The sequence below is a fragment of the Mesoplodon bidens genome (genome assembly GCF_964165515.1).
Source record: "Mesoplodon bidens genome assembly, chromosome: 9".
Lineage (NCBI taxonomy): Eukaryota > Metazoa > Chordata > Mammalia > Artiodactyla > Ziphiidae > Mesoplodon > Mesoplodon bidens.
This window is the reverse complement of record NC_138166.1, coordinates 69,363,134-69,378,227: the sequence shown is the minus strand read 5'-3', so window position 1 is coordinate 69,378,227 and position 15,094 is coordinate 69,363,134. Positions and strand designations below refer to the sequence as shown.

Genomic DNA, 15,094 nt, shown 5'->3' with positions numbered 1-15,094 from the left:
TGATGGTGCTGAATTTTCTTAGCTTTTGCTTATCTCTGAAGGTTTTAATTTCTCCATCGAGTCTGAATGAGATCCTTACTGGATAATCTTGGTTGTAGGTTTTTTCCTTTCATCACTAAATACGTCCTGCCACTCCCTTCAGGCTTGCAGACTGTCTCTGAAAGATCAGCTGTTAACCTTATGGGGATTCCCTTGTATGTTAATTGTTGCTTTTCCCTCACTGCTTTTAATTTTTTTTCTTTGTATTTAATTTTTGATAGTTTGATTAATATGTGTCTTGGGGTGTTTCTCCTTGGATTTATCCTATATGGGACTCTCTGCACTTCCTGGACTTGAATGAATATTTCCTTACCCATATTAGGGAAGTTTTCAACTATAATCTCTTCAAGTATTTTCTCAGTCCCTTTTTTTCCTCTACTTCTTCTGGTACTCCTATAATTCAAATGTTGGTGCATTTAATGTTGTGTCACAGGTCTCTGAGATTGTCCTCAATTCTTTTCATTCTTTTTTGTTTATTCTGCTCTGCAGTAGTTATTTCCACTATTTTATCGTCCAGGTCACTTATCCGTTCTTCTGCCTCCGTTATTCTGCTATTGAGTCCTTCTAGAGAATTTTTAATTTCATTTATTGTGTTGTTCATCATTGTTTGTTTGCCCTTTCATTCTTCTAGGCCCTTGTTAAACATTTCTTGTATTTTCTCCATTCTCTTTCCAAGAATTTGTATCATCTTTACTATCATTACTCTGAATTCTTTGTCAGGTAGACTGCCTATTTCCTCTTCATTTGTTTGGTCTGATGGGTTTTTACCTTGCTTCTTCATCTGCTGTGTATTTCTCTGTCTTCTCATTTTGTTTAACGTACTGTGTTTGAGGTCTTCGTTTCACAGGCTGCAGGTTCATAGTTCCTGTTGTTTTTGGTGTCTGCTCCCAGTGGTTAAGGTTGGTTCGGTGGGTTGTGTAGGCTTCTTGGTGGAGGGGAGTGGTGCCTGTGTTCAGGTGGATAAGGCTGGGTCTTGTCTTTCTTGTGGGCAGGACCACATCCGGTGGTGTGTTTTGGGGTGTCTCTGAACTTATTATGATTTTAGGCAGCCTGTCTACTAATGGGTGGTTTTGTGTTCCTGTCTTGCTATTTGTTTGGCATAGGGTGTCCAGCACTGTGGGTTGGTGGTCGTTGACTCGAGCTGGGTCTTAGTGTTGAGACAGAGGTCTCTGCGAGAGCTCTCGCCAATTGATATAATGTGGGCCTGGGAGGTCTCTGGTGGTCCAGTGTCTTCAACTTGGCTCTTCCATCTCAGAGGCTGAGGCCTGACACCCAGCCAGAGCACCAAGACCCTATCAGCCACACAGTTCAGAAGAAAAGGGAGGGAGGGAGGGAAATAAATAAATAAATAAATAGAATAAAGTTATTAAAATAGAAAAAAATTATTAAAAATAAAAAAGGTAGGGCTTCTCTGGTGGCGTAGTGGTTGAGAGTCCGCCTGCCGATGCAGGGGACACGGGTTCATGCCCCGGTCCGGGAAGATCCCACGTGCCGCGGAGCAGCTGGGCCCGTGAGCCATGGCCACTGGGCCTGCGCGTCCGGAGCCTGTGCTCCGCAACGGGAGAGGCCACAACAATGAGAGGCCCGCATACCGCCAAAAAAAAAAAAAAAAAGGTAATAAAAAAAGGAGAAAGAACGAAGGAAGCAGCGATACCAAAAAACAAATCCTCCAATGACAACAAGTGCTAAAAACCATACTAAAAGAAAAACAAAAAACAGACAGTCAGACCCCTAGGACAAATGGCAAAAGCAATGCTATAGAGACAAATCACAGAAAGAAACATACACATACACACTCACAAAAAGAGAAAAAGGAAATGAAAATAATTATATTTATATATAAATTTAAAAAGGACGAGAGCAGCCAAATCAGTAAAGAAATCTACCAGTGATAATAAGCTCTAAATACTAAGCTAAGATAAACATAAAACCAGAAACAGATGCAGAAAGCAAACTCCAAGTCTACAGTTGCTCCCAAAGTCCACCGCCTCAATTTTGGGATGATTTGTTGTCTATTCAGGTATTCCAGAGATGCAGGGTACATCAAGTTGACTGTGGAGACTTAATCCACTGCTCCTGAGGCTGCTGGGAGAGATTTCCCTTTCTCTTCTTTGTTCGCACAGCTCCTGGGGTTCAGCTTTGAATTTGGCCCTGCCTCTGCATGTAGGTCGCCTGAGGCCGTCTTTTGGGAGGTCTGAGGTCTTCTGCCAGCATTCAAGAGGTGTTCTGTAGGAGTTGTTCCACGTGTAGATGTAGTTTTGATGTATTTGTGGGGAGGAAGGTGATCTCCATGTCTTACTCCTTCGCCATTTTGAAGGCGCCCCCAGCTTCAGTCTACTTGAAAGCAGTGGCCTCTAAAATCTCAGCAATGGCAGCATGACAAGAATCCTCTGAGATCTCCTCTCTGAAAAGTAGGACACCATGCCATGTGTCGTTGCAGCATACGGGGAAATCCATGGGTGACATCAAAGTGTCCTTTGTGACTCAGGGGTCTCTCTGTCAAGCCAAACAGCCGTCATGCACAGCACCATCCTCTTCTGAAAATTCCTGCATCCAGGCTTCAAATGCAGAGCTCCATCAGAAGGATCCTGAGTGCCCCCAAAATCCCGCCTGCCTTCAGCCCCAGTGACCTCTCTGAACCTGTTCCCTGTCTTCAGAACAGAGTCAGAGTTAGCACTCAGTTTTGCTGAGAGAATAAGTGCATGTAAAATGCCTGGCTCCGAGCCCTTACTGAAACCAAGCAGGACCCAGTGGGACTCCTGGACACAAAAGTATTTTTACATTTCTTAAAGGTTTTATTAGTGGGCACATGTCATTTAAAAACATTAAAATCTTCATTTTGAAAAAGTAAAAATGAGAAGAGACAGAAAGTTAGACTTAGCTTTGTTTTATACCATTTAATTATGGAGATTGATCTAACTAAAGGCCATTCTTCTGTCATAAAATCTTGACAGTATTGTTAATGGTAAGGTTTTGAAGAAACATTAATTGCCTCAGATCTTTATAAACCATATTCCATGTCATTCATTGACAGGTACTGTCTATGAAATCTAAGGTTGATGAAAGACAGCAAAAAATGCTTTTAAATAAGGTGTCCTTAACTCCTTCTTGTAGATATGACACAGAGAATAACTGTGGCTCATAGTAGACTATTTAGATTTAAAATCTACTTGCTCCTTGTGTAAGGTATTAGTTTGAAAGACTCAATCCTGTGGTGAGCCAAGAAAAAAGCTGCTGTGTTGAAGACTGTTTAATAGCTTAATTTGGGCCTAAAATTTGTGAAAGAGATAGTTTCCCTCTGTGACAATGGCTGGACTCCTCTTCTGAGTGTGTTTTAAGGAAATGGTTCTCACAGAGGTAACAGTCAGTAGTGTGGCAAGGACCTGGACTCATCCTTTATGGCAGGAGCTAAAGAATTCTAAGAGCAAAGCTCCCTTTCAAGGTCGTTTTCACCTTTACATGATTGATAATAAGTTTGGGGGGGTGTTCAATGGAGATAAACTCTGAAATCTACAAAAATCTGAATGTTACAGCTTTAGGAAGGTAAGTGAAAGAACTTGATTAGTCAGCATTAAAGATTTTGTGCTTCCAGAGTCCCTTTTCAGCTCTCAGAACATCAGTAATATCTCCAAGTGTTTGATGGCTAAACCCAAAACCTGTCTTTGGAATTGCTAACTTGCTAGTAACAGTATTTAATCTTTCTAAGTTCTGTTATTTTGCTGCATTCCAGTAGGATTGTTGTCTTCCTTAACTTTGTAGGGATATTTTTGGCTACCCGCTGCCAGCTACCTGCTGGAAAGCAAGTTAAGAAAAGAGATTGAAATAATGAGCTTAAGATAATTCATTTTCCGAAAGTCAAGTCTCTTTAGGAGAATAATGTGAGAATCCAAAGAAGGAGGATAGTAAGTTAATAGCTGTGCACTCAAGTCTCCATTCTGACTTATTCCAGTGAAGGATTTTTAGTTCTTAGAAGTACATTCTAAAATACCGTCAGGGGCTTCCCTGGTGGCGCAGTGGTTAAGAATCCGCCTACCAATGCAGGGGACACGGGTTCGAGCCCTGGTCCAGGAAGATCCCACATGCCACGGAGCAACTAAGCCCGTGCGCCACAACTACTGAGCCTGCGCTCTAGAGCCTGTGCTCCGCAGCAAGAGAAGCCACTGCAATGAGAAGCCCGTGCACCACAACCAAGAGTAGCCCCCACTTGCCACAAGGAGAGAAAGCCCTTGCGCAGCAACGAAGACCCAATGCGGCCAAAAATAAATAAATAAATAAATAAATAAAAAATAAAATACCATCAGGTCTAGGATGTATGCATAAACAAAAAATAATAATAATACAATCTACCTTTAAAGAAATTGGAGTTTTGCAAATTCATTACTGTTGATTAACACCACTATGGCTCAAGTGACCCAACTCAGCCAGCCTGGTGTTTTGCTCGGTAGAGAATCTGATCCCTTAGAGTGGGATCTATTGCTTCTGAGCAAGAGAAGGGCCAAATAAGAAGTCAGCTAAATAGAGGATGATCATGTTTCCTGGTTGGAAAGGGATTAAGTTAATGTATGGCCTAGATTGCAAGAGTCTTTTATGAGTTTGTTTATTGCACTTTTGCTCCCTAAAAGTTTGTTCATAAACCCTTTGTGGCTCATATTTTTTCCCTGCAACTTTTCAGTTTCTTATGCTATATCCCAGTTCCTCACCTAGTCCATGGAAGTCCAGCACGGCCCCATCTGTGAGGTAGATTTCTCAGATTGAGTTGCTCTCCACTTACCCTTTCCTAGAGTATGTTTATATTTATAAGTAAAATGAAAAAAATGAGAGGAATCTGAAAAATTCAGATAGACTGATAGGTTTGTCACCCATCTTGCTGTCCAGAGAACTCTGCATGCTGCTCCAACTATTTTGAAAGAGATGCCCCTGTAACCATGATCAGTAGATCTTAGACAAGCCCGAAACACATCTGTCCACCGTGGGCTTGGGCATAGGAGAATCGGTCCTATAACCCTTGTTTTATTACACATTGTGAGAGAAATTAAATAGTAAACACCTGCAGAATTAAATTAAAAAGTAGATAACCTGGTAAGTTTATCATGAAAGCATGCCAAACTGAACACAGAAGCTGAATAGGAAAAAAAAATTTAAAAAGGCTAAGATGGGGGAATTCCCTGGTGGTCCAGTGGTTAGGACTCTGCACTTCCACTGCAGGGGGCATAGGTTCGATCCCCGGCCAGAGAACTGAGATCCCACATGCTGCATAGCAAGACCAAAAAAAAAAAAAAAAAATCTAAGATAATTTCATAAGTGGACTTGGTCTTAACACTGAAGGCTATTAATGTGACGTGCAGGAAGCCCTTTCATTCTGCCTCAACTGAACCCTTGGCTCTCCTGCCGAGAGAGCTTCCTGTGTGGCCTCTGGAGTAGAGAGGACTCATCTTCTGAAGCCTTGTGCCTAGTGTCTGGACGTCTCTAAATGCCCCACTGCCTTTAAAGATACTGGTTTTCCACCCTCTTGTAAAGAGCTTCCCTGCCCTCCATAAGGCTCATTCTGCAACTTTCTGCTCACTGCTGCAACTTTCTACCCGTCCTAGTTACTGCCTTCTACCTGTATAGATATTCCTGGCCAGCAAGGAAGAGGGGAGGACGGGGTGGTGGGTGGCTGTTTCCTTTCCCACAGTCAGCCTAGCCCCTAGTTCAAAGTTGTCTCCTCCTTTTGGTTGACCTGTCCAGTGCCCTCTCCTCTTATTTCTTGGTCACCTCAACTCCAGCGACCTTCATTTGTGTTCTGCTTCACTGTGGTCTCTCTCTTGGCCATCCTTCATCCCCAGCCAGCAGGACCTCCCCTGTGTGCTAAATAAATACTGGATGCCTGCATGCATGGGTGCACGGATGGATGCATGCATAGATGAATGAGATCATCCAGAGCCACTTCTAATCAAAAATCGTAAATTCTTGATATCCTGACCACAACCTTTCAACCTTCCAATTTTCTATTAATACTATACCTATTTTTCAGTCTTATTCTCCTCCAATAAAACCCACTGACTTCACTTTCTTCTTTTTATTATTCAGACTCTCCCTTGATCTTTAGTTCTGCTGTACCTGCACGGGAAGTGAAAACCAGCCCTAGATCAGTCTGTCGACATTGCCCCCTCCTCTACTTCTCCTTAGGTGGTTAAACATTAATTAGTGGAGGGAATGATACAGTTCCTATAGGTTAGCGTCAGCCTGATGGGTATAGAAGCAGGACCATCCACACTGCAGGCCAACTAATCAGCTCCCGCTCTCAGTCCCCACAAGAGCTATCGACAAGATTGTGCCATTCTGCCTACCTCACCACTTCCCGTGTCCTTAACGGAGAAAACCGAAGCCATCAGACAGGAACTTCCTTAACTTCCTGTGTTCTCTCCTCTGCCATCTGCAAACTGATCTGCATCCTTCCCTTCCTTCCTGCTTCCTGTCTCAGGGGATGGGGCAAGACTCCTTCCCTCCAAGACTGACTCTTCCACCTGCTTCCCTCAGGATCTTCCTCCCTCCTGAGTCCCCTGGGACCTTGCTCCTCTCAATGTCCGCTTTTGCTCCTGCAGCTATGTTTCCTCTCTTCTGGCAGTAGTCTCAGAGTTTTTAACATGCTCAAGCCTTTTTCTTTAAAGACAAACAAAAGTGTAATAGCTACCACACTGCCTCTTCCCTTCCCATCTCAGCCACCTGCAGGAAAGACCAGTCTTCACTCACTGTCTCTGCTTCCCGCCACTCTCTTCCATTTGTTCCTCAGGCTATTTCTGTCCCTGCAGCTCAAATGAGGTTTCTCCCTTGAGGTCACTAACACCAACGCGGGGGCCAACACTACTGAACCCTTTCTAAATCTTTCCTTATTTGACTTCCCTGTAGCATGAAACACTATTGATTACCCTTCTTGAAAATCCCGTATTCCATGGTCTGTCTGACGGTGTTCACCTTAGTTTCATCCTTCTTCTCCTTTGAGTACTCTTCTCTCTTATCTGCATCTTTTTTTTTTTTTTTTTTTTTTGTGGTACCCGCGTTCCCTGCATCGGCAGGCAGACTCTCAACCACTGTGCCACCAGGGAAGCCCTACATCTTTTTTTTTTAATTTTACTGAAGTATAATTGATTTACAACGTTGTATTAATTTCTGCTGTACAGCATGGTGACTCAGCTATACACACAGATATTCTTTTTCATGTTCTTTTCTATTACGGTTTATCACAGGATATTGAATATAGTTCCCTGTGCTATATAGTAGGACCTTGTTGTGTATCCATCCTATATATATATTAGTTAAATCTTATCTGCATCTTAAATGCTGGTGCTATTGTGGATTTAATCCTTGGACACCATCTCATGCACTTCCGTGGGTTAACCTGCCGCATCTCTGCTGCTGACAGCCAGCGCTGGGCTTGTAGCCCAGAACTTTTACCAGCCTACTGAACATCTTCAGTTCGGTTCACCAGAGATGCCTCAAACTCAGCTTGTGCAAAACTGAGTTCTTTATGGCATCTCCATCCTCCTGCGGTGAACAGAACGCTGCAGTTTTTCTTGACTTCTCACACTCACCCCCATATCTAAATGCTTGGTTTCACGACCAGTCAGTGCCACCTCCTTGGTAGTACTTTAATCTAGGGAATTTAAACGAGGTGTCAGAATCACCTTGAGTTTTTCTTATTTAAGATGTTTATGGTAGTCCCAAGGCTTTCTTGCTACTGAAAAGAATCACGGCCTTTAGCCACACTAAACTAAATACAGCTGTCTGACTACACCTGTACTTTTTAAAACAGTTGTTTTTTAAGTTATTTTAGACTCACAGAAGAGTTGCAAAAATAGTACAGAAAATTCCCATATACCCTTCACCCAACTTCTCCTTATGTTAACGTCTTACATAACCATAGCACATTTATTGAAACTAAATTAACCTTGGTATAATACTGTTAACACAAAACTTATTTAGATTTCACAAGTTTTTCCAGTAATGTCATTTTTCTAGTCTAGGATCTAATCCAGGATCCCACATTGCATTTAGTTGCCGTATCTCCATAGTCTTATGTATGTACTTTTTTCCCCCAGTGTCTTTCTATGTATCGTTTCTTCCACATAACCTGCCTTTCTCTCCCTTGCCTGCCTGGCGAGCCTTACTGAGGTCAGATAGCCTCTTTCCCATAAGGTTTCCACTCCCTTCCCCGGCAGAGCTGGAATCGAGGGATCTTTATCACAGCTTTGTAATCAGTATTAACAGATGAATGCAGAGGTCAGGCATGTAATGCCCTCACAGACAGGGACTGTGTTTATTTCCTTGTTACATTCCTTATACCGAATTAAAGGACTGTCAAATAGTAGAACTTTAATAAATGTTTAATAATGACATTGAGGATGACTAATCATATTGAATGAATCCCCAGAAGAAGGTATTTTGCTGCCACAACTGGTTCGATTAACTGGCAATATATCGTTTCAACTGGATTGTCTAAATTACTATAGTTTTTCATGTAATTCTCTACTTCCTGCAAATTACAGGCCCCTTAATTTGATTAATATTTCTCTCAATTAATTTGATTATTTCTCTCAATCACATAGCTTGCATTATTGCAGATACCATGTTTCTGGAAGAGTGTCTATGACTGACCATTGCATCTCTTTCTTGTGCCTAGGACAGTGGTCAAAAAGTAGCCTGGGGTGTGATGCAACATTCAATGCTGTACCAACTGATTTTAATTCTGGACAAAGAAATAGACTGTGACCATGCTATATAATCTTACAGAAGACAGAGGCTACTCCTGCTGGCACATAGCCTGCATTTTAACTCTTCTGTAAGAATCTGAGGGAACACATCCCTCCTGTCAGATCTGATTCGTCTCGAGTAAAGCAAAGGGCTGGCTTTCTCCTCCCTCTTCTCTAATTTGTAATAAATTAACTTCATGCCATTTTAAAATGACTTGCACAGATCCCAGCCTATCAAAGCAAACACAGAGAATTGTCCTTTGCTATGACAATGACATAGTTTTGTTCCCACAATCCAGTAGCAGCCTCAAGACACTGTGGTCATGTCGCCTTGTCTCTCCTAGAAAGAATGGCTCAGTTAATCGTTCCCTCATCTCTCTGTCATCATACATCTACCGTAACGCCAGGAAGACTTTAGCAGTGTCTGTGTCTGTCGCAAGAGGACAGGGAGGACAGTCCTTCTTATTCTCGTATCCATATTGCCTTGTTCCATGCCTGCACTGGATTTGATGAAAAAAATCGTCCCTATGCCAAAACCAAATCAGTTGTGTTCCAAGTGTTCCCGAGAATACAAGTGATCCATATTTAACCCCCCATGTAGTGTAGGGGTGTGACTGGATTCCACTGCAGTGACAAAACCATCTATCCACTACATGCAGTGTAATTTTGTGCAAAACTGCAGTTTCTTGGTGTCGAGCCTACATTGCTCAGATTCGCAGGCCTTCAGACACCCAGCCACAACTCCTTTGTACTGTTTTTCCAATTAAAACACAGGCAGTGCCATGCTGTCCTTTACCAGCTTCATTTCTGTGACTTCATTAACTCTTAGCCCTTCTCGTGGAAGGAGAGTGCTCATTCCTGTTTGTTTTCTCCCATGCATGCTGTGGTTCTCACAGTGCAGGCCCTTCTCCTACCTGGCAGAAGAGCATTTGAGGAACTCACTGCTGACTCTTGCTCACTCCCTGGCTTCTGCTGGTGAGCTGTGTATTTCCTCTTAAGAGTCTGGACAACCTTTTTGGCTTAAACCCCTGCTGACCACTGCCCCTGCCTTACAGGCCTATCTTCTGGAACCCATGTCTGTTCTTCACTGATCTTCAACCTCATTTCTCTTCCATAAATCCTCTCTCATCAAGTGACTGAACGAATGGTCTCTGTCTCATCTGTTGTGTTTCCAGGCTCCCATGTCATGCCTTCTCTGCTCCTACCTGCCCCTCTTCCCCACTGCATCCAGATCACGTGATCCCTTTTGCTCCCTGAGTGGTTTCAGAACGTCAACTAGCCATTTCACTGTAGGACTCATAGCCATTTCACGTATGAAACTATTTCAGATCCACAGATCACTCTAAGCTCTCTCCCAGGGTGTCTTCCACAAACATACCTTTTTTTTTTTGAAAAATGAACTTTTGGGGGGTCTTTCTTAGACATACCCACCATTCAGTATGTTATCTATAAATTGATACATTTTAAATTTGTTACAGCAAAACCCAAAACCTGGTTTAAACAAGAGTCATTGGAAGAGTCAATGGAAGAGTCATTGTAGTCATAACTACTGTGTCGTATAGTAGTTGTAAGCACAAACTTTGGTTCAGATCCTGGCTCTGATAGTTACTAATACTGTGATATTGAGCAAATCACATAAGCTCCCCAGGTTACAATGTCCTGCCTCATAGGATTATTATCAGAATAAGAAAATACACACAGAGTGCTTAGCCTAAATGGTGGTTGCTTGGATTGCCTTTAAAAGCTCCAGTGTTGTGTGATGTGTTCTGGGTGCGTGCTGAAAACCTCAGAGGACAAGAAAAGATAGGCCATGAGATTTTCTCTGCAGGCCACTTAAGTTCTTTGGAAATAGATTAAAACTCTAACCCCATACCTAGCATATGGCCTTGACTCCTACTGGACAAAAAAAACAGCTCTGAACTCTTGGTAAATATTATAGTAAAGGGCTCACAGAGACCAAAGTGTAATTATATACTTTTCTTTACTGAATTTAGGGGTAGAATTCCTACCCACCCACCCCCCACTTGCTCCCCACACCAGCAGCAACACACACAGCACACACATATGCACACCAGTATTGTTGGTGTAAGGTCTTCAGATAACTTTTGTGTCCAGAGTAATGTTTGTATTAGTTACTGTATTTTGCATTGAGTAAGGGTGATAGAGTTTAGCTGTAAGAAGCTCTCAAGGTGTCACATCTCGGAATCAGAGAGACTCCGATGCTGAGGTCTTGGTCCCCCAGGTTGGGAGAGAAGTGCAGTGAACTAGAAAAGGTGACACTGACCTGGCCACAGTGACTGGCCCCGGTGAAGGCAGCCAAGGCTTCTATTCACGGTGCCCGCTATGGACACGACACAGCAGTGACTGGTCCCTGACTGCCAGTTGAACTACATGAGCTCAGCAAGCAGGAATTCTAAGAGGCTTCCAGAAGTGCTCAAGAGCAGGCAGTTAGTTAGCTGGGGGGAAGGGGGTTAAGAGATCTATCTATAGAGGCAGGATTTCTGTGAACAGATGGAACATACCAGACCAGGGCATACTCCAGCTTCTGGGGAGGAGGTCTGGAAATAGCTAGACAGTGTCTAGACTGGGTTTGCATGAGACTTCGGTCCCAATAGGAGGTATGGTTCGACAAATGAAACATAAGTCAGGCTGGGGATGGCAGACCAGAGCATGTTTCTGACCCCATAGACCAGATCCAGGCAGGAAATAGGTCCAGTATGGGTTGCTGTGACTCAAGTTATAGCTTGCTGTGCTCCAAGCCCTGATACCAAGAACAGGATTGAGGAGAGGGGACGGTGACCCCAAGTTCCAGAACATTACTTTGCCTAAGCACTTTTTCTCAGGAAAGCATCTGAAGTGTTCACTTTATAATTATTCCTTAAACTATATATACATTCTTCTGTCTAAATGAAATATCTTGCAGTAATAAAAGAAAGCATTTGGAGTCATACCATGAGAAGAGAGTTATGGAGGCTGTTTATTGTGTTTATTGGTCCTCCCGTTACTGGACAGGTGTGCTGGGAAGAACATCTTGTAATATTCTGATTCTGTTTCTCTCAACTTGTTAGAGAGGTCTTTCTTAAAGATTTATTATTAAAAATTTTTTGTAAATCACACAAAGTAGTCTAGAAAACCAGAGGGATTCTGTGCTTAATTTCCTGCCTGTTCCCAAGACACTAGCCTTGAAAATATTTAAAGAAATAAGGTTCCTAAGTTTATACTCAAAATAAGCTAAGCTATACCATCTCTGTATCTGTTACAATATTTTTTCTCAGAATTTTAATATAAAATCATCTTCATTACAAAAGCAGTATATAGATAAATAAAAACACCAGACTGTCATTACCCAAACAATGTTAACTGTTAACCCCTTAGTGTATATCTTTCTAACATTCAGCATGTTGCTCTGTCCCTCGTATTTCCTGTGAAGTAGAAGTTGAACCTGTAGGTGTAACAGATTCAGGTTCCACAGCTTTGTAAGAACACATTGCAGATGATGATGTGTTTCTTTGCGTTGCCCTGCGTTAGAGGGCTGACAACCCAGTCCCCCCACGGGCAGTTACATCTGTCGTCAGGCCAGTAGGAGGTAACCTGTGTGGCATCATATTAATGTTCATTTCCTCATCAACAGTTTTCCTGCTGGTTTTAGCACTTAGCGACAGTCATTGACTAAAATAAGAATTACACTAGGAATATGAAACTGTATTTTAAAACCTGTAATTCCTTTTACATTTGTTGGCTGGCATTTTCTGTAGAGACTTCTCAACATAGTGGAGCTATTAGATTATCCTGAAATACAGAGTCCTTTAATTGCCAGTTTTCAAAGTTTAATATCCACCTCAGAGGAGATGTGGGAAGAATGTAAGCCCTTTTTTTAAATGCAATGGTCACTGCAGTATGATTTCTTGAGCACTTCCAATGTATCAGCCTCTATGATAAAGGCCTTATGTAATCTAATTCTTATGACGGCACAATGAGGTTTTAGAGAGAGAAAACGGAAATCACAAGAGGTTAAACAACTTGATACAGTTACTTGTGTGGGAAGTAACAGAGATAGGATTCAAACCCAAATGGGTCTGAGTCCAAAATCCGTGTGTAATTCCTCTTAGACGTTTTTGTTGCATTTTACTTAAAAGCCAAATTCTATTTGTAATAATATTTGGAATAGTTCCCAGTTCATAAACACTAGAGATGGATATCATGCTTAATAATTCTCATGAGGTCTCTTCTCTCCCCTATCCCATTTTTTAAAATATTCTTTACAGTGTGAAGAAAACACAAATCTTCAGGATACTACCCGCTACCTCAAACTTCCTTTTTCCAAGGGCATTCTCCTTGGGAATAATAATCAAGCCATGAAGGCCACAAAGGAGTCTTTTTGGATAACATCTTTTCTCTGTTCCACAAAACTCACACAAAACGGTAATGTATAATACTGTTTTATTTGAAAGCCCTTGTATTTAAGTATTCATGTGAAATTTGATAGGATATTCAGTAAACATCAATGTTATGTATAATAACTTTGCACTAGGAAAAATGTTGATCCTTCTGTTTGTGATTTCCAATAATATGAAAACAGTTGTGACCCAATGATCTCTTAAATGCATGTAGTTTAAGTACTATAGAATTATCCCAGTATTGGAACCCAAGTACACAACTCTTCAAAATAAACCATCAAACCCAGCTGCTTTAAAAAAAAAAAAAAAAAGACCAGGATTACCACCACCTTAATCTCTCTTGCTTTATAGCTCCATAGATAGTGCTAATTGCAGACTTTAGAGTGAAGGCTGTTTTTTGTTTAATTAGATGGATATTGCTTTTCTATTCTACCATTACTTTTTATGTCAGTGATTGTTTAGCAAGTTATGATTAATAAAGCAAGTTCTTCTCCTTGGCAAACTGTCGTGAAAACATTGTCTATAATGAAGGAAGAAAATTAAACATTTTTGAGTTCTTCATGGTTGCCATGTAAGCCTTCTGGAAAGCATCCTGAATGTCATATTAATAAAATCAGATTCATTATGTTGAAGAGAATCACTTCATAATAAGGCACAGCTCTTCCTTGACTTAGGATTGGGTTACATCCCGATAAACCCATGGTAACTTGAATAAGGTAAGTAGAATATGCATTTATTACACCTAACCTACAAAACATCATAGCTTAGCCTAGCCTACATTAAACATGCCCAGAACACTTACATTAGCTTACAACTGGGCAAAATTATCTAACACAAAGCCTATTTTATAATAGTGTTGGATATCTCATGTAATTTATTGGATACTGTACTGAAAGTGAAAAACAGAATGGTTGTATAGGTACAGAATGGTTGTAACTGGTGTTGGTTGTTTACCTTCGAGATCACATGGCTGTCTGGGAGCTGGGGCTCAATGCCCAGCATCGCAAGAGGGTATTGTACCTGTGTTAGCATGTGGCTAACCCAGGAAAATGGCAAAACTCAAAATTCGAAGTATGGTTTCTAAATGATTTCGTATCACTTTCACACCTGTGTAAAGTCAAAAAATCTTAAGTCAAACCATCCTAAGTCAGGGCCGTGTATTGTGAGTCAAAAAACGCTCCTGTGCTTAAAATTTTGTAAGTGTTATTCATTCTTTCTTCTGTGTCACATAGTAAGAAATATATTTCTTTTCTTAGAACACGGAATGAGAAAAGAAGCAAATTGTGGCATTGTTATAATGACCACTTTTAAGATGGCACTCAATTTGTCATGCATTGCTACTGTATTTATGTAGACGTTGGCAAATGGCAAATGATTCTTTCACATTCATCTTGGGTTTTGTTTCTCCCCTTCCAAAAGTATTTTTGGGAAATATTTTTAAAAATCAACTACATAATTCATTTTTAGTAAATCTGATTGAAAGTAGCTATTGCCGAGTTATGTCATTATACCAGACTTTATCAGTATTCAGTGGTTAATGATTTTATTTAAATAAAACCTTCATTGACAGGACTCTATAATGACTATAAAGCATTTACCTCAGGCATTTTTTGTGGGAACAGTCTAACCCCATGGAGGTTATGAAGATAATAAAATCAACATGTTAGTGACTCCCTTCGGTGGAATTTTTATTCATCCCATGTGGATTAGTTGTGTGTCTGTTATAGAGTCTAAGTTCACATTTAACTGATTGTCTCCATTAGACTATTTTCAGCTTGTCTTAGTTATCTGTTGCTGCTGTAGTGATTACTGTAAACTTATTGGCTTAAAGCAACAATAATTTATTATCTTACAATTTTGGAGGTCAAAAGTCTGCAGTCAGTTTCGTGGGGCCTAAATCAAGGAAGGTGTCGGCAGGGCCACATTCCC

The 15,094-nt window shown here is 41.2% G+C and overlaps 1 protein-coding gene across 2 annotated transcripts in view; it reads left to right on the top strand.

The window, feature by feature from the left end:
* Nucleotides 1-15,094, top strand: part of DOCK4 (dedicator of cytokinesis 4) — a 487,691-nt gene that overhangs the window by 329,387 nt on the left and 143,210 nt on the right. For both annotated transcript variants that reach the window (XM_081243754.1, XM_081243753.1), the window contains exon 17: nt 13,034-13,190. In XM_081243754.1, the coding sequence (XP_081099880.1) occupies nt 13,034-13,190 (157 nt within the window). The remainder of the gene's footprint in view (nt 1-13,033; nt 13,191-15,094) is intronic.